The 24,474-nt window shown below is 38.5% G+C and overlaps 1 protein-coding gene across 1 annotated transcript; it reads left to right on the top strand.

The window, feature by feature from the left end:
* On the top strand, positions 1-24,133 carry MYCT1 (MYC target 1). The gene is made up of 2 exons (XM_051801706.1): positions 1-182; positions 21,163-24,133. The coding sequence occupies exons 1-2, from the start codon at positions 125-127 to the stop codon at positions 21,693-21,695; spliced, it is 591 nt and encodes a 196-aa protein (XP_051657666.1). The 5' UTR covers positions 1-124; the 3' UTR covers positions 21,696-24,133.
* Positions 24,134-24,474: the final 341 nt, after the last annotated feature.

Raw genomic sequence — 24,474 nt, 5'->3', positions numbered from 1 at the left:
TTTCAGGCAAACAACACTGTTCCGTGGCAGCACAAAAGCTTTACTTCTAGTGCAAAATCTCAAACCTTCAGAAAACTGTTGCTCCTCTGTGGACATACCATTCTATATTTGCTATTTGGATGTTATGGATAGAAACAGCACAAACCCTCCAAATGATAGCACATTGCCATCAAAATTTTGGGGTAAGGATTTTTTTTCTAGAATATTGTTAAAGTACATATTGATATTTTTTGGTGATTACCTTAAAAATACCTCTAGATACCTTCAAGCCTCATATTAGATGTAAAAATAATGAATAGATTTTGTATGTCTTGCAGTGAAAAGATTGTTTTTCAAATGTTTCTTCGACAAAGTTTTATCATGTCTTTAAACTAATCAAGACAGCAGGAGGTGCCAGGGCAGAATTGATTGTTTCATAAAGTTCATTACTGAAGTCAGTTGAAAAGGTGTCTATTGACTTCAGTATGTTTCAGATCCGGTTGACATTCTCAACCGCTTAATGGATGTACCTACACAGCAGACATGATCTGTTTCATCTTCTAATGAAAAAGAGATAACAAAAACTAAACATGTTGCAACCTTTGGAATAAAGCGTTATTCCTCCAAAATAAAAAGTTATTTGTAGTTTGTTGTGGTGCCTCACGATAGGGTTTTCCTTATTTTTTCCTCAGTGTATATTTTGATTATTATCTCTTACGACTGTTTTCTTTCATCCAAATCTGGGAATGGTTCATTAACTGAACTATATAGTGTGAGGTGGAAGTATATGTTATATTGACATTCATTCAAGGTAATTAGATTAATTGATTTGATCCTAAAGGATTCTCTGCATCTGCTCTGGAAAATCTTTCCCTCCAAAAAGCTTTATTGCTCGCTATGTTTGACATTAACATGTATTAGCCATTAGCATTAGAGTGAATCATATGATCTGGTCTTGTCTATTATATTATTGCTACTGGCGATGATCCCTCCAAGAATCTGAGCACTATTTAAAACCAAAAATAATATGCATTATCAAAATAGGACTTTGGTTGCATAGAAGTGCCCCAGGAAAAGATTGGGAAAAAAAGACAAGAGGATGGAAAGAGGTTCTTTTTTTTTTTTTTCTTAGCATAAGGAACAAGAATCTGCTGAATGCCATTTATGCTTCCTGCAGTGACACATGTATTTTCCTGCTGAGAGACCATGAGTAACTCACTTAATTTTTGTGTCTTGGGCTAAAGATTAGGGCAATGATACTTGACATCTTTGATAAATACTTACAGATTAACTGAAGAAAAATTGCAGTTATTACTGTTTCAGAACCTCTTATTGTCTAGAGGTTGTCTGCTGGACTCTGAAGAACAACTATCAATTTTGTAAAGTGAAGACAGATGTAATTCTAAAATGGCTCTTTCAGAACAAAAATTTGCTGCATTTCACAACACCGAGCAGGACACACAGGAGCTGTCTTATTGCTGAAAGGGCCAGCAGCTCCTTTCATTATCATTGCCCATCTGGCTCGCCAGGGATTGACATTGTACCCAGCCCTGATCACATCATTTTTGCTTTGACAGTAGCTGAACCTCAGAGCTTGGATTTTTGTGAGGAGCTTGCATGATCCTTTGAAGGGAAGATGCCTCTTAGATTTTTCTTATTTTGCTGATAGATTTTAGAAGAGTGAATAGTGTTTCCTCTTCCTTTCCTGTAGGTATATGGTATATGGTAGACTAGGAAGGGTCACTGTATAGCCTCTGTCAGAGGACAATGGAGACAAAAGCTCACTGTGTGAAGACTTCACTTAAAATTATAGAAGTGTATTTTCTGACATCCTGGAAATACATGAATTAAGTTAAAATAAAACTACACATAATAGATATAAATAAAATTTGGCTCTTTATTAAATGAGAATGCAGTACTTGAAACACTGATTTTTTAGGACTTGGTTTACAGGCTATTTTCTAAGACACCCACCATGTAGTGCTGTGAGTGTTAGTACCTTACCAAGATGCAGATATGTGACTTCTCAGCATCTTCCATGGACTCAGCCGAAGCGTAAACTCCAACATGTGTGCAAAAGTTTGATGCGAGGGATTTGTAAGAAAAAATATCAGTGCTGTAAAAACAGAAAAAGCAACTCTTCATAATGACATTTAATCTCTTACAATTTTATAAATCATCTATTGTCCAACAGCTAATTCCCTGTGCTGGAAAATAAACAGGCATCCTGTTTTCTAAAACTGTCTAATTTCTAGTGGTATCTTCACACAATAGCATCTTAAAAGTGACTAAGAATTTCAGAACAATGAACAAACTAAACTGTCCTCTGCTTATTTATGTGTTACCACACATAAATCTTTTTACAATTGTTCCAGGCTAGTGGAAGTGTACGTGAATAAAGCTATGTAGATAAAACCGAGATATAAACACCTCTATATAAGTCATTTTGTGTGAGTTGTCTAAGTAAGATAGACCCTCTCTCTATACTCATGCAGAGACCTTAACAAATAATAATATTAAAAAATAATTAGTACGGGTTTTTTGCAAGCTCTGTATGCAATCAGTGACAGAGTAGAGAGCTGTAGATCTTGCAGAAATTAGCTGTAGATCTTGCAGGAATTCTTCTTTGAATTCATACATCACCATCATCAATCTTTAGTATTTTTGAAATGCTAAATTATGCAGCGAAGGAAAACAGAAGAAGCAAAAGAATAGTTTTCCTGGCTTATAATCAATTCTGCTTGGAAAAAAAATTTAAAAAGAATATTAAACTCCTTTTCTGGTTTAAATTCATGAGTTTTATGGCCCTGTCAGCAAATATCCTCTGTGTAACATGTCATAAGCACAAAATCGGAATCCTGATTCTCATTTTACTAGAGCTGTTCCCTACTACAGATGTTGTGTGAAATCTTTGTAGATATATATGCCTGTTTCAGATAAGTTGTCTGAGCTACTGCAAGGTTGCAGTTCATTTCTTTCAGGTGTCAGCTTTTGTGAAGCTATGTAACTGCTGGTTACTCTCCTTTCAGTATGTACTTCCATAATATGGTACTTTGGGAGATGTAGGAAGAGAAGCACTTAAAGCCAGTCTCTTCTGAACTTCATCGCTGTTGATATCACGTGGAACTGTAGACAGAGAGTCTGGATTATAATTTTTATTGCTAGTTTCAAAACAAGGTTTAACAATAACTGAATGAGAAATTAAGATTTGATACCCATTCATCAACTAATAATCTCACTTTTTACTGTTTTAATATAGTCTTTATTGAGTTCTCCTTGATTTATAAGGTAACAGTAGGAGCAAAGATGTTTCCATTTAAACCAGGAGTGCATTTCTTGTAGTTCCTAAAAGCATTTTCAGTTGCACACAAGTGAATACAGTAAATGTCTTCAAGACAATCCTGTCTCTTCAGTGTAAATAGTAATATAATTTTAGATCAGGAAATTCATATTAAATGGTAAATTTGATCAATATGAAAGCAGCAGAGAGAAAAAGTGTAAGTAGATTTTAATCAACACAAATTTAGATCCCCAGATACCACCTAAGGAGTCTTTCTGCTGTGCCTTTTGCAATCAGATATGTCTGTCTCATATTGGCCTCATTAGCCACCAGCGTGCTTGTAACAAATGTGGATAGAGCCTTCCTAAATCTTTGTTCACAAAGCCTAGCCATGAGATCCCCAGACTATCCTTCAGCCTAGTTTTACTCAAGTGCCTATTTAAAAATGCAATATTAGAATTTAATACCTTAAAAACATTGAGAACAATTTTTTTTTTTCTTGAATCAGAATCCAGGGTGTTATTTGTTTGGTGTGCAGAAATAATGCCATATATCAGCTGACTTCCAGCACTTTAAGATTGCAAACTGGTTGGCACATACTATAAACATTATCATTTGAATTTATAAGCTACAAAGGCACCCATGTTTTTAAATATGTCAAATTTTGCCTTGTCCCTCCCTCAACACACTGGTTTTCTCCTCATTAAAATGTGTCTGTTTGTTTGAAAGAAGTCAGACTGCATAGTCTGCTGGAAATGATAGTCATTATGGATGAGCATATTCTAATGTCTGACGTCGTGTTTAGCATGTTACTGGTATAGCAATAATCATGGTTAAGAACTTTGTGTCATTCTTTATATGAACTGGAATAATACTTGTGAACAGCAGCACTGATTCAACCAGTAACACAGCTGTGAGACACTGCAAAGCCCAACCTAGACAACCATAGGACAAGATTTATCTTCTGGGATCTTTCATGGGTGGTGGTCATGGAAGAGTAGAAGCACAAGCAACAGATCCAGTCTGGTTCTTTGCAGGTGACAAAAGCAGCATTTGTGCTGGCCTGTGTGGTGACCAGGTTAAGCATGTTGGCTTACACTCTGATGTCTGTGTCAGCACATTTCCATCATACCCACTGCATGGTCTGTCCTCATTCCCTTTGCTTCTGTTCATACACTTTGTACCCTTACCATTCAAACTTTAGCAGCAATAAATAAAGACTCTAGGAGCTGCCTCAGCTGTCCTGCTGGAAATGAGGACGCAGAAAGACTACAGTTTGGAGCCAGCTGTGGAGCACTTGACAGCAGATGTGGTAGTTTCTACCAGGCCACTTCTCTTCGTAGAAGTTTGATGACTGGAAAAGACCAGTGTCTTCATACCTGAGTTCCCCAGAGGGCCTTTACCTTGTTAGACCTGGCATTGCTAATAGCTCAGAGGACTTCATTAAGCTGAAGGTGCAATTCCTTTGCTGGCAGAAAGGAGGAAGTGAAGGTGTGACATTAAACAGTTATAGATGCTTTACACCACTGGAGATTTTTTCTTAGTAGAGAAAACCTTCAGGGTTGAAGTGGAAAAAAGAGAGAGGAAAACACAACAAAATTAGAGTTTTGGATTGAGGTGATCTATCAACCCCACGGATCTATTTTCTGAATTGCTATTTTTCTTCTCTTCCATTACATTTTCTCCCTTTTCAAATTTTCACTCTAGTGTGCGTTTACTTCCTGGTGTTTTAATTCATGACAATGAGACAAAAAAATAAAGTAAGGTGATTGCAGACACTGCATCAACTGGACTTTTTACTTGCAGTTGGCCATTTTTTTGTCAATTCTCTGTTATCTGGAAAACCCCGGTGATTTTAAAAGTGAAATACTTGGCAGCATATCACGCATCATAAGGAGCTTATAGCACAAGGAATAAATCTTTGCCTTTCTGCAGAGTCTTTAGGTTATATCACTGATGCCTGCAAAAGTTTGGAAATGGGATGTGAACAAGTGAGCTTCTTGCTTTTGAAATTGTTCTGCTAGAGTCCGACAACTTCAGACTTTACAAGTTCCTGTTGTTGGAAGCAGCCCCAGTGGGAGAGCAGAGAGGGGGAAGAGGCAAAATTCTTTCTTCCGACCTCATGATGCAGTACTGTCCTGGTGTTTTAGAGAATAATTCCTTCCAGTCCTTATCCAAAATAATGGGATACTCCAAAATAATAGGTATTCTTCAGAAAACAGAGGCCTAAAATGATGATAGAGCCTTTTAGAATGCAAATATGAGTATTGCCATAACAGAAAACACCACACTGTATTTTTTATGACTAAGTAAGCAGTTCTCCATTCATACAGACTACTGGGGATAATTAGTGAATATTGCATTTCAGTGATAACTGACATTTCCAATTTTTAATTTCTTTAACCTAATTGCCTTTTAGCATTTAGTTAAAACATTATACAAACCACAGATAAAATTACCCACTAAAAATAAAAACTAAAAGCAAGTCAAATTCATCAATATGTGGTGAATGAGAGGGAAAGGAGCAGAATGGTCTAAGAAAATGTTATCAGAGGAAGGAATGATCCATATTGATTTGGTGAAGTCAAACATATCTGAAAGAATGTATCTGAGTTCTTTGGTCAGGAGCCTGTACTAAGACCTTTCCCATGTCACAGATGGCCATATATATATGTAAAATGCAGTCTTCACACTGAATCTGCAGCTCCCCATCGGGCATACACTGACAATATTTATGGCAACAACTTTCCTGATCACATTTCCCAGAGTGCTTTATCATGCAGTACCTTACAAGGCTGCTTAACAATTGAATTTCAGAGTCTGGCTTCTTTCTCATCAGGGACAGATCCACAGCTAAAGACTTACTTGCAACTCAGAGGTTTACCTCGTGGTCTATGATACTAAATGCCTCAAATCATTGAGCAGACATTGAGCAGTCCCCATCATAATGGAGTTCATAAGAGAGCCAATTGTGTGTGAACAAACCTTGCTTCCAACTCCTCACTTATCTTTTCCAAGTGACTACATGGCTCATACTTCCAGATTTGTTATTATAAATTTTCTAGAGTCCTGCGAGTTCTTTATTGCTTACCTAATCTTCCATCCTCTGACTAATATTTTCTCCTTTACTCATTCACGCTGGAGCCTTTACAAAAGGAAAAATTTGTATATCACCAGAGCTACCTTTCCATACCCTTAAGACTTCTAATAAGAAAGAGCAGCTTGTCTTTCATTCCTATTTCACAGCCAGGTATATCTACTCATGGAAGAAAAAAACCTTGTTTTGAAATGTGTATAATACAAATGCCCTCATTGATTTGTTCTAGTACCTGTCAGTGGCATATGAACTTGGGAAACCCCATATAAAAGTAACCTAACATATAAAAGAATATATAGGAAGGAGAGATGCATTTCCTAGTTTAGTCAGACAGCTCTCAGAATTCACACCATGAAATGACCAGGAAAAATGGTTGAAAAATATAGCCTTAGAGTCTTTTCCCTTGGTCCTTAGACCAGAAGATATTGATCAAAACAACTAATTAGAGCATTAGTCCTCTAAAATATGTGCAAAATGCTGTCTGTACTAGAAAATCCAATTTGTCTGAAGGGCGTGATTGCATATTATATGGCATGGTGCAGAAAGAAGTAGAGAACTCCTAAGCCTCTTTGTGTCAGTCTGGTACGGACAGACTTGGGGCTGCAGATTTCCCCAATTCTGTAAAATAACATATTTGCAAGCATACCTGGCTTAGTGGATGTGTAGCCATATTGACTACAGGCAATGGCAAAATAAAGCCTCCTCACACTCCTGTAAGAAACCTGCTAACAATGTGCACAATTTTGTCAACTTCAGAATGCGTTCAGACTCCTGAGGCAGGGTTTCTAACATGGAGTAAAACACCTTGAGTTTTCCCAAATTCACTGAGAAACTAGAATTGTCTTATTTTCCCATGGTCAACTTGAACTTAGAGCCAGCTGGATTCCCTCAAAAATGTTTGTGGATATTAGCATACTAGAAGGCAGATTTTTAGCTGTGTTTCTGGAAGAGAAGGTAGACAGTTCCTCTGCATTTCAGGTCCCTATTTGAAAACCAGAGTGAACTTCCCTGTGCTGTTTCATAGGAATGTTCTGAAGAGAAAGATGATGAGGCAAAATGTGACATGCAATCAGATAGCAAGATATTTCTGGCTTTGCAAATGCTTCCTGTAAACACATTGAGTTTTTCAAATATATCTGTCTGAGAAGCAGATGTACAACACGGATATAAAATATGATACATTTAAACAACACTGTGAGAGACAATGAGATCTTTATGGTGATGTTACATCCTTGAAATGTTTCCCTTCTTATTACCAGCTTTAAATCTAGTGTACCTACATGTTCTCCCTCTTGCTCCTCAATGAAATATTACATAATAGTGAAACCATATTTCCATATTACTTAACAAAATACTTAACCTGAGTAACCTTGTTCATATGGATGACTAATAATTGCAATGTATCTTCAGGACTATGAAAATTCTGTACAGCTCAGCAGAGTTTTTAGAACAGGGGCCAGTTTTGTTACAAATACTACACATTGAGACCTCAGACAGACCCTGAGAACACAGTACACAGGCAAAACCAAATAGTGTCCACATCAGTAAAACTCAGCTTCACCTATATAAGAAGTGAGACAGACTTTTTTCTTCTTCACATATTAGAGAGGGCTGTAGGATTGTGTATCCTCACAGGCCCAGCAGCATCAGAGTAATTTTGCTGCATGGTTTCCAGAGTAATAGAGATTTCCTCTAACTAATGGCAATTGCTTTTTTTTCCACTTCAGGTGGAGACATAAAAAATGTCATATATAATATAAAAAACTAAGTTACTTCTCAAGTGAACAAGTAGACAGAAGCTGAGGCAAGTGAGACCCACATATGTCACCTTTCCTCTGCCCGAACTTGTTAAGATCTCTGCAAGGAAGACATAACTGTCCTATCTACCAGATCAAGGTCACCAAAAGATCTTCCACTTTCCACTTGCCTTGCACTGACTTGGGAAGTGTCACAAGGCAGCAGCAGAACAGCCTGGGCCAGTGACTCAAACAGGACACAGCTGTCATACAAGTAGTTGTAATAGAGAGAGCAATGGCAACAAGAGTGTAGGTTTAACTGAAGGAAGATAAAAGATAGCATGTGATGGTGAGGCATTAGTAATGACAGCAAATGTGTTTGAACATCAGCCCTTCAGTGGGACTGATCTTCTCCCTCTCACAGCTTCGGAAGAATCAGAACCGTGTTTCTGTTCCCCCTCAGCTGTGTTTGAGAAGAGCTGATTTGTATGCAGCTCTTCAGTTGGACTTCTTATGCACGTCACAGTACTGTTTGCTTAAGCTGTTTGCTGGAGCTGTTTGCTGTGTCCCTGTGCTTGATTACCTTCTGGTATCGCTACAGAGAGCCCAAAGCAACCAGGCAAGAGATGCTCACTGCATGTTCTAGTGCTACTTATGCTGGTGCCAAAATATTGTAGGAAGCCAGCACTTCCTCAGTGGTCCATCAAGGACAGGAGTCAAGGTCATGTGTCAAATCCAAACATACTCTGCCCATGCTAATTTCTTCAGGAGACAGAATGGTACCTTAGCCTTACACCATGTTTTATTTTTCAGCTAGATTTTGCGGATACCATTTTGTATCAGCTACTAGACTACCATTATTTAGTATAAATCCTACATAAAAATTTATCAGATAAATCATATACTGTCTTCTGAAGGGCCAGAATTATCAAAATATCCCAAATTTAATATGACTATGCTTATTTTTCTATCAGTTAAGTAAAAGATTTGATGAGCACATTAAAGTTTTCACTTCCATTACTGAAGCAGAGAGGATTATGCCAACAGTCAGACCCTACATTTAGGAAGTTAATATGTAAATACATTCCAAGATCTTATTGCAGGCCTGTCAGAGAGATGAAAGTGATATTAATGACGAACTTTTTTTCATTGCCTTTATTCTGGCAAACCAAAAGAAAAGAGTATTACTGTGGTTGGATGAAAGCAACAAACTATGTCATGAAGAGATCAGTCTTATTTTTCCACTCTGCCTATTCAGAGCATGATTTCTTCCTTGTATATAAGTTATTCTTTTAAAGTGAGTCTCTCATCCTCAGGCTGTGTTTTGTTGCATCCTAATTAACGCTTTCCTGGTTTCCCCACCCCCCCTATACAACTACTGATTGTCAAATACTTCACCATCTTTTGCAGGAAGGACACAAATCTGAGTTAGTACAAGGAAGAGGCAAAGTTTCTTCAGAGTATTATTTAAACATTAATCAACCATACAGCATACACACATTTTAACAATTACTACTACTGTAGTGACTGATTATAAGGTGCTGCTTGTTGTCACATGAGCTACCAGAAGCATCGTTCTTTATCTACCAAATACAGAAATCCGGTCCTTAGGAAACAAAGTATATTTCTTCTTCCAAGCACCACACCAGTGAATGTGTTGGCATGTGAAAGTGTCACATAGTAAAAGCATCTTCGTGCTGTGCTTTGTCCCCAAGACCAAAGCCCTGTAGCTGCAGGCTCAACTGCTGGAGCCTAACAGCGTTCATATTCACACCTGCTAGTCTCAACATATTGTGGGTGCAATGGTTCTGACTTAGTTCTTCTTGTAGACCTTGTTGAAGGAGAATGCTACATATTTACACACAATGTCCCATTTTACCATTGTAATTTGTTTATCCAGAAGTTAAATGAGTTTGTAATAATTGTTAAAATCTTAGTGAGCCAAATGAGTGCCTGGGAGTGATACCATCTCCCTTATACAGAAGATGGAATGAGATGTCCAAAATCAAAAAAGAAGAGCACGAAGTCAAATCGAGACTCAAGACTGAACAATTTTTATTAGTAAGATTATCTTCATTTCATAACCCTATCCTTTTTCCTGGGGAAAAAAATTAAAAAGAAAATCAGAAGAAAATACTATCAATAACAGTTATTACAGACAATGTAATTTTCCCCTGCTTTTCAAGGTAGAAACTTCACTTCCTATAGAAGCTTTAACCACATTTACTTATTCATATTTTGAAACCTATTGTATTGTACTCAAGTTTACACCAAGCAGTCCTAAATAAAATAATTTATTCCCTTCTACTTGAAGAGTTAGAAAAGAGACTAATGTGAACTTGATTTTCATATGTTGAAATTTAGACAATAGTAATTTAAGATCTATCTCTTAAATTACCCCAACCAAAAGTCCATCAACAATACAAAAATATACAACATTGTAATAAAATAACATCTAGGAAATTTTCAGCAAAATAAATGGGAGAGAAAAAAATAGTCAGTTCAGTGTAATGTGTAAACTCCTCTGGGCTCTAACAAATGTTTGCTGAGGAAAACAACCATGGTAATTTCTGCTTTTCACCAGAGGGCTCTGCCTTGTCTCTCTGGCATCTTATATGCATAGGACAATTAATTGTTTTAGACATTTGAATTCACAATCCAGCATCTTAACACATACGTTTGACATGTTTGACCATTTAACTGACATCTGTTAATTTTAAACCTTTCACTTTTAAAAAACTGTGTTATATTGATACCATCTCTCTGTCATCCAGGGTAATGGAAGAATGAATCAACCAAGCAGACATGTGGCTTCTGTGGAAAGTGCATGACTTATGCAGGCAGAGTATAAATAAAGAAGGAAGCCATTGATGGCTCTGTTACTTGAGAATTGTAGGAATCTCTGGGCAAGCAGGACCTGGTCCAGCCTGGTGCAAATATAGCCTCTCTGACAACACTGGCTCATGTGGGAAAAGCATCAATAGCCCACTTCATACTGAGTCTCCAGCCTGGATCATCTGTCCCGTGTCAACAAGAGTTGACTAATACCCCAGATCAGTGATTATCTCACTTAGAAATTATACCAGCATTTATCAGCTCATGGTTGCACAGATTCTTATGACTACTACTTAATTGGGTCTCCTAAACCACACCAAAATAGATATTAATAGACGTATTTGGTACAAGAGAAATCTGAACATCGAACTGATTGATCGTCACCCAGGAAGTACTGGGACAATGAAAGATAAATTTCTGAACTTTAGGTAACTAATTGAATAGTACAGTACTACCACATATGAGCATACTTCTGTATTCTCAAAATGCTCACTACTATACCCATTCCCAGAGGAAGACAAGTATAACAGGAGATTTTTTTTGCATTACTAGATGTAGCTCAGATATTACTGCAGTGACAAAAACACAGATCACTCTTCCTGCTCCTTGAATACTTGTTTATGGGATACTTTAGAACAGTACTCAGCAAAGTTCACAAACAACTTTTCTTTCCATTCTTCAACTTCGTACAGCTTTTTAAATTTCCACCTGAAGATGTGTCTGGGTCAGGCACAGACAACAGAATTACTGTGGAGGGACTGAGGATGATTTCAATATATTCCTTACCCCACAGTCTTCCCGGTAACCTCAAATCCTTGCGCTTTTTTCTAACCCTGGGTGACTTCTGTTTTCTTAAATGTATCATATGTACTTTGGTATTTCTTCCTTAATTTTAGGAATTTTAGGAAATCCTGCTTAATTTTAAGATTTCACTCCAGTCACTCATGCTCTGTTCATCCATGAAATTATTTATTCTCAGGTGTAAAATATTTTTATCAATAAAGTAATAACTACAATGTCATATTGCACTGTGGTAAATTGTGATTTAGTGTTTGATTTACGTTCATGCAGAGGCCATATAGCTTAGTTTTGGGTTTGTGAGGTAGGTAAGAATGCCTTGCCAGAGGATATTTTGCTGCACTTGCGGAAAAGATCAGAATTCTTTTACTACGCTTGTAATGCATTAGGATTCATAATGAAACAATATGGTAACAGAGTTTCTTTCTTTGTCTGCCTCAAGAAATCTTTGCTTTTTTGCCATATAGTTTTGCCAAAGGTATTAAATTAAACATGCTGACATGTCTATCTTAGATTTTTCCTTCTGGTTGTTACAATTACTCTTTATTTATCATTCCACTAAAAACCAAGTGCCAGTAATATCAAGGAAACATCATTAACTCTGAGTTGATTTTTGGGATATTGAGATGGTATATTTCATTCTTCTGGCTTTTTATCACAATGAATTATGGTATTAGTAAACAAAGCAAATGTACTCTGCTGCAGGGAGATCATTCTGGACATTGCTGTGGATGGTAGAAAATATGACTTTAAAAACAGACTTAGCCTCGTGCCCCTTCATGAGCACAGAAAGCCACAAACTACTACTTTCTGCCACTTTGCAGAAACGCTCAAAACTACGAACTTTACTTCTCTAAGCTTCTTAACACTTTTTCTGTGCCTCAGTCTACCTTACTATCAAAGCCTCAGCAAAATGCTAGTCTTAAGTGTTTATGGCAATCCACTTCAGAATTTTTCTTATTTTTGAGGCACTGTGAACGTCTCTGCAATCTTACATTGGAATGTTTCTTGTTAGCTTTTTCTGACACCCTATTTTACTAGAATAAAGGTGGTTTCTACATTGTTTAGATTTCCATCATCGATTTCCAGCAGAGGGCAATCTTGTTCCTAGGTAGGTTGCTTGTTCGTGACATTAACCCTCTGATTAACAGCCGGCCCCTCCGCATTTAAAACATGCAGTTAATCCAAAAGCATGGACTGCATTTTTTTTTAACTTGTCATTTAATTAATAATCTTTCAAATTTTTCAGATTTGAAGCCTATTAGCTTACCCAATCAATGAAAGTATTAGAAACTGCACAAAATGACGTTAGTATGGACCTTGAACTGTCATCTGCTCTACCTTCTTTTTTCAAGACAGGATTGACTATATTTCAACTCTTGACTGATGTTGCTTTTTGAAATCTTTTATGGGGGTAGATGCACTACATACCTGGACTATCTATTCTAGTTCTTACCCATCCTTATATATAAAAACTTATTTTTTTAAATTTTCTTTGCTCTGTTTTAAACCCAGTACTTATTTTATTATCTGCTTTGGACACAAAACCCAACAGTTTAAGTATTAGCTGAAGTGGGAGAATTGCTCTCTGTTGCTGCAGAAAAGAATCTTGCAGTAGCATGGGCTGAATAAAACATCCCTTTAGCAAGCTGTGTCTGAAAGCAGAGCTCTAATATTTCTGGCAGCATAACTGTCTCACTTATTTTGTTTATTAGTTCTCATGTCCTGCACAGTCTGCTTTTCTTTCAGCTATTTTTTCCCAACAGACTCTGTTTTCCAGATGCCCCCATCCCCACTGGTTCATTTTCTGGACATCACAACTTCCTGAACCACCTTGTGCAGTAGCCTGTCACTCTAAGTTGTCTCTCAAAAGTCATGTGTGAAGTTTCTTGAACTTTTGTCATGACTAACATCACAGCTGGTTGATATTATGCAGCAACTGATTCACCCACCAAACTGAATCATGGACTGCCTACAAATGATTAATGAAAGGCTGTTTTTCTAACACAATTAGTGACAATTGGGAAGATAGTAATGTCAACGCTTTTCATATAGCAAGAAATTGCTTTTTTGAACTCAGCATGACAACATCAGTTGGCTACTCATACTAGCCTCAACTTTAAACCATTTTTTTGGAGTTCGTAGAAATGGCATAAAATTTCAAGTAGTTCAAATCACTTCAAACCTTCTGTGGTGGGGAAAAGGTTGGGGGAAAGTGTCTTTTTGGGGGAGGGTATATTTCCTTTCCAAACTTGCTGCCTGGGATGCATGAGGAGCAATAGCAGCAGCCTGTAAAGCTTAGAGATGTGCATTTACTATTTTTGGAGAATACATTCAGTGCAGGTAGCTCGGTGCGCAGTTGCAGAGCGAGCTGGATGTTGAGCTCTGGGGGGCAGGAGCCTGAGCCCAAGGCGAGAGGCCGTGAAATGCCGACTCTTTGCATAACAAAGAACCTGGGCCCATGTGGCCCAGACAGGTGACAGGACACCCAGAGACACAGCAGGAGGCGACGACCCCCAGACTTTCCTGCCCTGAGACTGTAAGGGTATAAAAGCCTAGGGGTTCCTTTGTTTAGGGTCCCTCTTGGAGACACACAGCTCGAGCTGTTATTTTGTTATTTCGTTATTTTATTATTTAGTTATTGTGCCATGATTAAATTATTTTAAGGATCTAGATGTCTGAGACTCTTCTATGGGAAAGCAGGTGTCGAGCCGGTAAGGAAATTGTGTGTGGAGGGTGTGTAGCTGCAAAAGGGGCCTCGGTCCCAGCTCAGGTGGTACAAGTGTGAATGCCAGAATGGCTACTGCATGGTCAGACAGGGAAGTTTCCTTAACACTGTAGCCGTTAGGAAGATGCTACGAGTTTGTTGAAACTTTGATGGACCCTGGCTGTTCCTATCTTATTTTGCACAAAACAGACTGTGTTATTAACATCCCCTGATGTCTTACCTGAACCTCACTTGAAACCTGAGACACTGAGATTCCTGTAAAGTAGTGTCTGAACAGTTATTACTATCAGGTTAGTAGCTTTGTCATTTGTAAATGCAGTTCGTGCTTTGATACACTAGCTGGTGCTCTACGCTAAGTTGTGCAGTGTTCAGGTATGAATTTCCATACTTGTTTGTATGGGTTTTATACCTGCTTTTGTCATTGAACTTTCATGTTTGGAAAAATTCATTTTGGGAAAAAGCAGCTGAGATGATTTTTTCATGTTTGAGATGAAACCCTCTACTAGTTGTCAAGGCTTTTCAGCTTTGGGTCAAGGCAACATGAAGGCATGTGTGCAAATGTGCGTGCATGTAGGGAGAGAAATGCTTACTAATTTAAGTTTTGAGTCACTGGCGTATGACATCACACAAAAGAAAGAGAGCTCACAAAAAAACGTAAGAAGGAAAGAAATAAAATGGAAATAAATTTACAATTCTAAAATTTTGATTGAAAATATAAAAATTGCTCTTTTCCACTATATATCATGGTGATATGTTCTGATACTTCACATTGCTAACACAGATGGAATCAGTGAGCTTGTATGTTCTACATAGAAGCTTGCTGGAGTCCCCATGGAATAAAGTTTTCATGTCAGATACACAATGTCTCGTTCTAGTTTTGGGCTGGTGGAAAAAAAGAAAAGTAGGAAAATTACTTTCAGATGTTCAAGTAAATGAACAGAACCTTGCCATAATGTAATATGACTAAAACATCTCTATAGCGAGCTGTGTTAGAGTGCTTAACAATGCCATTCTTGACTGACAAGCTACCTTATCACTTCTAATAATTTTAAAATAAAACTACTGTGGTTTTAGGAATGCCGCTCCCCAGTTTAATGTCCCACTCCTGCCGGAGACTCTCCCAAATCAGATGCTGCTTCCTTGCTCCCCCTCCTTTTCTTTCTCCTTCCTGCTCCAGGGATGGAGCTGAGAATTGGAGGCACAAAACCCGTAAGAATTATGGGTTGAGATAAGAACAATTTACTGGAAACAGCAATGAGATAAGAGAACGAAGAGTAACAGTGAGAGTCCTTTCCTTCCAGTACACCCGCTCCCCAGCAATTTTGTAATGGTATAGAATAACAACCTAGACACAACCACATGGCTCCAGGCTCCACCCCCCTCACAGCTACTGCAGAAAAAGTAGCTCTGTTCTGAATGAAACCAGGACAACTAGTTAATTATTTTCTTTGAATAAAACAATAACAACAAAACCTTGCATCTCCAAAATATAAAGAAGATTGCAATATTTGAAAGTCAAGTGCTAGAAATCAAATCAGATGTGTCGGTATCATATCGCCCTATGGGTGTTTTCTGACGTCTTGTGCTTAGCAATGGCATGAGCAGAATGGATGCTTGGAAAGCTGACTGGTTCTTTATTAGCTTTATTAGCTAATATGGGCAAAATTGCTGTTCAAATTTGTCATATGTGCACAGCCTGACAAAAAATGCTTTTCCATTTCCCTTTCCTTTGCATTTGGTACTTTGTCCTCTGTTCCTCTGCCCCACCCTGGTTGTTTTTCTGAGATGCTCTCATTGAAGCTGCTACTTACATTGTTTTGAAAGGTGGTACTATCCCTTCATATACTTGGCCAGCTGTAAAGTTTTCAAATGTATATATTTGTAAGCATGGGAGAAGGAAGACCCTACGCCCACCTTAACTTTACAGCTTGGGAAACTTATCATAAAGGGATAGGAAACAGGCAAGTCAAAAGGATTTCCTGAGTTCAAGGAATAAAATGCTATTCCAGTTCATTGTAGCCAGAGCTGAGGGCAAGAGGAGATTCCTTAGGAAAATGAATCCCCAGTGCAAATGTGTTTTGAAATCAAAGCGGTGGCTTGCTATCTGATGTGGTTCATACACCTGAAAGGAAAATGAAACTCTCACAGAAGTAAGAGATTGACGTAGTATGTCTGCAAGCAACCTGAAACCCTACATGATAGAAGCAAGATACTCCATCACAAAAAGCAAATAAAGATTTTGGGTATTTCAGGAACTGAAAGTCTAGGTAGGGACTGTGTTGCTGTATTTTGGTGAGGTATACCCCAAAGTGAGGAATAATATAACATAACTTCTGAGAAGACTTAAATATTAGTATGGGCCCTCTTCAGATGGTCTTGCTTCAGATGTCCAGGCTAGATGGGAAGAACTTGCTTCATGCCAAGTGCTGGGAAAAACATCTTATCAGGCAGTCTATCATCTTTACTAAATGTCTACTACATGTCTAAATTCCTCCTGTGTGGGTTCTATAGAGTATTAAGTACTTACTAGAGGTTATTAATTCGATAGCATACAAGCTATCACTTCAAACATATAGTTCATGGAAAGTTATGAAATCTTTAAAGAAAGCTGCAACAACCAAGGAAAAGCTTTGTACAAACCTGTAGCACTGCATTTGTTTAACGCTGCATGCAAAACTGAGAGAGGAGGGAACAGAGAGTCTCTAGAAGGAATTGCCTAATATGGATAGATATTGGGCTGACAAATTTGCTGACTTGATGTTCGGGGGGTAACATTCAGATATTATTGGTGTTACTGTGGGTTCTGAATTTCAACTTTTTTTGCATAGTCACATTAGGAGCACTGTAGACAGAAAGCTAAGGTAGCTAAGGTATCCAGTTTCTTTTTTTCCTTATCCTTTCATTTCTGGCTTTGTACCCAAATTTGATAAAAGCCTTTGTCCTTCACCTCAACTGATATTAGAGGTGAGAGTGGAGAATTGACTGAGGTAGAGTACCAAATCTTTTCAGTTATGACATAATCAAATAAAGCAGGCAGTATGAGTAACCTGAGAAACATACAGATCAAAACATATTTAGAGGACTAGCACCCGGGTAGTTTTGGTATTGACAGCATCCCTACCTTATCCCCAAATCTTTTTTTTATTCTTTTCCTTAAAAGCAGAGCACAGAATGACATGCAGCGCTCCCAAGAAACTGTAAGATATTAATGGCCTCTTGGGGGACACTACGTGTCAGTATCATGCTGACTCTCCTGAAAGGCTGGTTCTGCTCCGGCACTGCCCAGATTAAGAAAGAGAAAAACAACTCAGGGCTCCCGTCAAAATCCCAGGTGCAGCAAGTCCCACTCTGCATTTGATCTTTTTCTCTGTTTGATAGTATTTTCTCCAATGTACCTCAGGGCTGTGATTGCTGGACATTTTAAAGAGTAAATCAATGGGCATAGATTTACACCTCTTCAATGCAAGTTTTTAGAACTGAACTACATTTCAGTAAAATTCATCCTCTACAGGGAGTGAGCAAAGAGCAAGTTTGGCCTATTAGTGTGACCCATGGTTCCAATTGAAGTCAGTGAAATTTTGGAAAGAGAAAAAAATTAAATGTCTGTAACCACTTGATCTAGTGATATTTCTATAATAAGAATCAAAAGGATTAAATGTAGGTCCAAATGGAAAAGCAAGCATTTGGTGTCCTATATGGCAACCACAATAGTCAGTGTAAACTCAGCTGTGTTTCATGAGGAAATAATTTTATCCTCTATTTTGACATTCATATATAGAGATAGAAAAATAAAAGAACTAGAGAAGTAAAAGAAAATGAAGCCATTATCCAAAGGGATAATTGTCTGTGCTGTACCTTCAGCACAGGAGAACAGCACGTGGGCAGGACTGAAGAGCTGCACTCAATACATTTGTCAATTCCCTCATCTGCTTTTAACAGTGTGAAACTCTGGTTTGATTGTGCAGGTGGTGAAAATTATGGCTAGAGGGATGCAGGGACAAATCCTCACCATGGTGCATGGCAACCCCAGAGCCAGGTACACTTTTGTGGCTTGCTGTGCTTCTACTTCTGCTTGAGGCTGCTGAGCCCCGTGGAAATCCCCTTCACCAGCTGAGAGTCCAAAGAGTTGCAGGGATATCGGTGGCAGCACAGAGACCTGTGTCTGGGGGATTCCTTGGCAGCCTTGAATATAATAACCTAACTAGCATTCGAGCTGAAGTGCAAAAGAAATCAGCACAAGAAAGGATTAGTTCTTGCTCCACTTTCCCATAGCCACACAGGGGGAGCAGTAGGAGTGCTCAGACTGCAGCTCTAGTGCACGGGAAACATTGTCTTCAGGAATCCTGGGATTTATTCAGCTAGAGGTCACCAAGTCCTGGCTCTCCCTTCTCACCTTTGGGAATATGAGTAGGAACTTGCAGTAACAGAATGTATTAAATCCATTAAAATGTCATAATAAGCTATTCCTGACCAAAAGGGGCACAGTAAGTCCTGCTGTGTCTCTTAAGACATTTTATAAAGGGCAGAATCACATTGAGTTTGGGAGAGGAAGGCTACTCATGGTGATGGAGCTCTGATCTGCAGCCAAGAGTTGCATTGCAGGAGGCTGCCTGTGGGTTCTTGCAAAAAGCAGACGGGGCAATGACCCTTTGCCTTTAGTGTGCCCAGTAAAGAGTTTCATAGTTATAAATTTGAGGGCTTAAAGCAAAATTGTATTTTTGGATCAAGTTTGATCCATGTCTGAATGAAAGCACAACAAAGTGTTCTTGAGAGGGAGAAGTTCTCTGCAACAATATCCAATGTGTTATCCTTGCCAGTATTTATTTGAAAAGGATAATGGTTATAAGCCTACCTGAAAGAAGAGTTTACAAGCAAGGAACAGTAGGATTGTATAGCCTTCCAAGTATGAATCACATCACTAGCAATTTTTCACTGAAGGAAGAAAAGTAAGAAGGTAGATAAGGAAGATGGTAATGACTACTTCTTAAAGTACAGTTAACCAATAATCATTTACATCTCCCCTGTTGGAAGCAAAGGAAATATTTCTTTCCCTGCTCCTGCAGGGCCATACCCTAAGTTTAAGGCTAACATAAACAAAGGAATATGTTCCCAGGTGCCAGTACTGGAGTGCCTCTGTCTGCAAGTCAGTCCTGCTGGCCCTGCCTGGCACCTGTCCTCCTCTCTGCAGTGTGCTGACTGCTCTTCATAGACATCCCTCAGGCCACTAACTCTCTTCACCTCTTCAGCATCTGCTTTAGCCACATCCCACAACTCAGATTCACTGTCATTATTTTCAGTATTGGGAATGACTATTTGCACATTACTATAAATTCAGGGGAAACTTTAACAGCTGCTACCTTGCAAGAAAATTCTGAACCTAGTCTCATCTTGCCTTGTTCGGGCTCTAATGCCTGCATTCCAGTCCTGGAGTTACTACCTTCTCTTATGGTGATCAGCCAGGCACAGTGTCATCTGGCCTGTGCTTGGATATGCTGAAGGAGTTACTCACCTTTCTCTATCCAATGAATATATTTTCCTTTTTAACAGAAGTGCTTCACAAACATGATAGTACAGCATGGACAGAACAAACGTGTTTCAAGTTGTCCCATGAATCATTTTTTGCTTATTCCATCTTTGCTCCACCAGTTGTCAACACAGTGTTCCTTCTCGTTTGAGATCCAAGCTTTTCTTGAATTTTAAGGGATCTATAAAGGTTTTGCATTCATTCTAGGCCTTATCCAGGATTATAAATATATCTCTGAACTTTTTAGACTAGCAATAAAACTGGTGTTTTATTGTTGAAGTTTTCTGAAGTAACTGTCTTCTTCTTAGAAAAATAAAAGGAAAAATCAAATTCCTCCATCCCGGGAAACCACATGGGAGAGAAAAACTCCTAGCCATGGGGGTTTTATTGTTGCTGTTGTCGTTGTTTTTGTTTTCAGATCCCTTAATCCTTGAAAACATTTCTAAAAGAGCTAGAAATTTACTTTTCTGAATAGCAGATTAATACATCTTTAAATTGGGCATTACGGGCAGGAAATATTCAAGAGACTTAGTATTACAAGTGGTTATCTCTGACCATAATAATTTAGGATATAATAATTTACATTAATTATTATGAGGATTTAAACTATTCGTTACTCAGCAGTAAAAGACTAGGAAGTGTTCTCATTTTGTAATAAATACAGGGCTTACTCCACTAAGAACATGGCAGAAGGCACATCACTGTTTTAATAGGTGAATTTGTGAACATGTATACATAGAACATAAACATCTATAAACATAAGGACAAGTCTGCATAAATCCACACCTCCTATTGCCCATAGAAGCAAATACTTGGCAGTTTTATAACACACTTCGGAACTGGTGGGTGGCTGATTCTGGGAAAGGCTAAAGACTTTCCTTTCCTTGGTACAGAAACTGATATTAAATGTAGTGTTATTTTATGGGTGTTGTTGAATTATGCAAATGAAACAAGCAAGCAAACAAACCAAAAACCACACACACAAAACCCCAAAAAACACCAAAATACTGTATAGTAAGAGCACTCTGAACTGCTGTGTTTGTGTTGTGAGGTTCATGCATTACATACAGAGGTCTAAGGGCTTGTTCATCTTTTAAGGAGGCTGTCATTTTCCATTCATTTTCTTGCAGGAATACCTTCAGAGTTTACGAAGTAACTTTGATGTTCATTTTTGCTGTATTTCAGATGAGATAGTAATAGCCTTCACAGTGTCCATGGTGATTGGACTGGTGATTGGAGGGATCATCTGGGCATTGTTCACTTGCTTGTCCCGTCGCAGAGCTAGCGCCCACATTTCCCAGGGGAGCCCCTCAGCTTTCAGCCGTCGGTCCAGACCCTCCTCCCATGGCCACACTACCGGCAGGACTGGATTTTACCGCAATAGCAGCTGTGAACGTCGGAGCAACCTGAGCCTGGCCAGTCTCACCTTCCAGCGGCAAGCCTCCTTGGAGCAGGCCAACTCTTTTCCCAGGAAGTCGAGCTTTCGTGCGTCCACCTTCCACCCTTTTCTGCAGTGTCCTCCTCTCCCTGTGGAGACGAACAGTCAGCTGATCACCCTCACTCCCACAAATACCACCACAACACTTGTGGGAAGCACCACAAACAGCTTAAGTCGACCTGAATTCCACTGGTCTAACAACAGCCTCCGCATCTGCCACTCCACACAAACCCCACCTCCTGCCTATGAAACCATCATAAAAGCTTTCCCAGAATCCTGAGCTACGTCCATGTTGCAAACACACCCGTGCATTTTAGGAGGAACCTCAATTATCTCAAGAATTTTTTGTGCATGATGAAGATCTCTGAGAAGTCTCCAGCTGCAGTTGCAGATGGGACGGACCTGTCAAGAGGGGGGTAGCAGTGATTTCTTGGAGCACAACATCCCACTGTCTGAGAGACCACTTGTCTTTGCACTGCTGGCTTTAATTTACTGCTCTGCTGTACGCTTGCATATTTATAGTGTTGTATCTTTAATTGCAGCCATTGTCTCTTTATTTTAGAGGGGAAAATGCTGCTGCATAAAAGCTAGATCATTTCTTGAAGAAACAGATAATGTTAGGGATTACTGATACACAGTATATCAGTGCAAATTTCACTATTCCTTTTTTTTTTTAAGAAGTTCTAGTTTCATGTTTTCCCAAGGATGTTACATTTTCAGAGAACACTGCCCGTTACCCACCTTCTTCCTATAACCCCAGAAAAACTTCTGTCTGAGGAACCTTAGATCCTGACTGGGATTATAGGTATCCTGTTCTGCTGATTCTAAGTGAGCTGAAAAGACTCCATGTTAGAACTGCTTCTGTAAAATTCCCCACAGTGCGGGAAAAATTAGTGAAGTATATGAAGCTTCACATAGAAAGAAGTTTTGAACAACATATTAAATGCATGATAACAAAGAATTTTCTACCTGCAGCCAGCAGAACAGGTAGTCCCATTTTAATACCTAATGAGGCTGTATGGGCAGAACTGCTCATGTTTCATTTTTCTAGTTCTGGTTATCCAGATAAGCGGCATGAATGACAACTATTTTTTAATTAAGTTTCCTGACTTGCTATGGGATTACTCATTTCCTTATTTCAAATTGTTTTTCTCAAATTGTACCAATGTTTAATTGTTTCTGGCAAATTATTCACTGAAATCTTGTCTTTCACTAAAGCAAGATTTCAGACATCTGTGGTTGAATACTGGGATTATATAATGAATTGGAATATGAAGATAAAGATGAGGTATTTAGTTGAGGGTTGCATATATTCTTGACTTTTATATGTGTATCATGTCAAGCTAACCCCTGGCTTAGTAGAGACTAATTGCATTGATGTGACAGAACATTCAGGATTTGAAAATTGCACAGAAAAATGGGACCTGAAGTAGGTCTTATTGTATCAGTTTCCTGTTAAATATTTCATGTTCAAATAAAGAGTAAAGAATTTCCGCAAGTAGAGGAACAGTCCTACTTGTCACTTACAGATAAGCCAGTTGTTTCTAAAAGGCCTGGGCAACTACCATCCACAGGACTTCTGATTCTGAGGGGGCTCTTGTAGAAAGAACAAGTTCTCATCTGTCTTCTGGGAGGGACAAAGATTCATCAGCTTTTAAGAATGGGCAAAATGCATTAAATCTTACTTTTCAGGCTTTTGGAGACTGGCAGTGTGTATCCCTTTGCTGAGCTCAGCATCCCTAAGGAAGCACTGGAATCGATTTCTGAAACGCAGTATTCCAGCCCAATATCGAATCATTTGCAAATAATGCTAGAAACATTGAGCTTACAAGCAATATTTACCATAAAAAATATTCTTCATTGTAAAGGCAAATTATTTTGCATGTATTTACTGACTAGCTTTCATTGTTTTATTTTTAGAGTGCAACATTTTCCCTTCTGGAGAGATATATGTCATTGCTAGAGGAAGAATTATTTACAGAGTTTACAGAGCATTTCACTGCAGACACTGTGGGTTCTAGCACACCAAGGACTTACTGATCAGACTGTAAAACTGCATTTGGCTGACGAGAGGCTACAGACTGAAAATAATAGTCCTCTAGAGAAAAAAGATTGTGTTACTTCATTCTTTTTTTTTTCATTTAGAGGTTTTCTGAGTCTCGTGAACTTCATTGCATGCACAAGTGTGTTCATGGTGTCCTTGATACAGAATAGGTGATGCTGCCTATTCTGACCTGCCTATGAAAAGCAGAATTCCAGCCTGCTCCCTTTGCTTATTGGGTTTGATGGACTATGGAAGATACAACTTGGCCTACCAGGTGTGTACTGGGTGTGTACCCAGCTGGCCAAAACTGCTTGTTCCTTGAGAGTGAAATAATTTTAGATGAGTAAATTCTTACTTCTGAATTGTAAGTGCACATTTCATTACAGTAGAACTTTCCACAGCATATTATTACTCGTATTACACTGTATTTAGTAAACAATGTAGAAAGGGAAGCTTAAATGTACTGTATTTCTTTTCCTCCTGAAATCTGTACCCAATATCAAAGCATTTTTGTGCTCCCTGAATTAGGGAGTTTAAAAACACAGATTCTTTGGTGCATAATCAGTCTGATTGTCAGATGCCTAAAACTTGTTTTCACAACATCTGAAATGAATGTTTTACAAGCATTCATGAAGCTCCAGAATGTGAAATAAAGTTAGATGCTATAACCACAAGCTCATGTTTTTTTCTTAAATATGTTGACTTGCATAAAATATCCTTTAAAGGGGAGAGTATTATTTTTAATTATGCCAGCTGATACAGTTAGAAGTGTGAATGAGGACTTGGCCCTTCCTCTGTTTCTGTGGGGAAACACTCCAAAACTGAAGATGTTATTTGAAGTCAGATTTGGAATTTGCCATATGAGAACACCTTCAAAGGATTACAAGTGAGAATGTCTCTCACAAATAAAGGTGCTTACAGGTATTAAATCCACTGGTTTATAAGTACTTAGGTTTCAATTCGCTGAGTGCTTGAGCAAATGCTTGCTTTAAGTGAAAGGGCAATCACTATAAGG

The sequence above is a fragment of the Manacus candei genome, unplaced genomic scaffold, assembly GCF_025592945.1.
Source record: "Manacus candei isolate 608988 ecotype Guabito, Panama unplaced genomic scaffold, ASM2559294v1 h1tg000052l, whole genome shotgun sequence".
Classification (NCBI taxonomy): domain Eukaryota; kingdom Metazoa; phylum Chordata; class Aves; order Passeriformes; family Pipridae; genus Manacus; species Manacus candei.
This window is presented reverse-complemented; position numbering and strand designations above follow the sequence as displayed.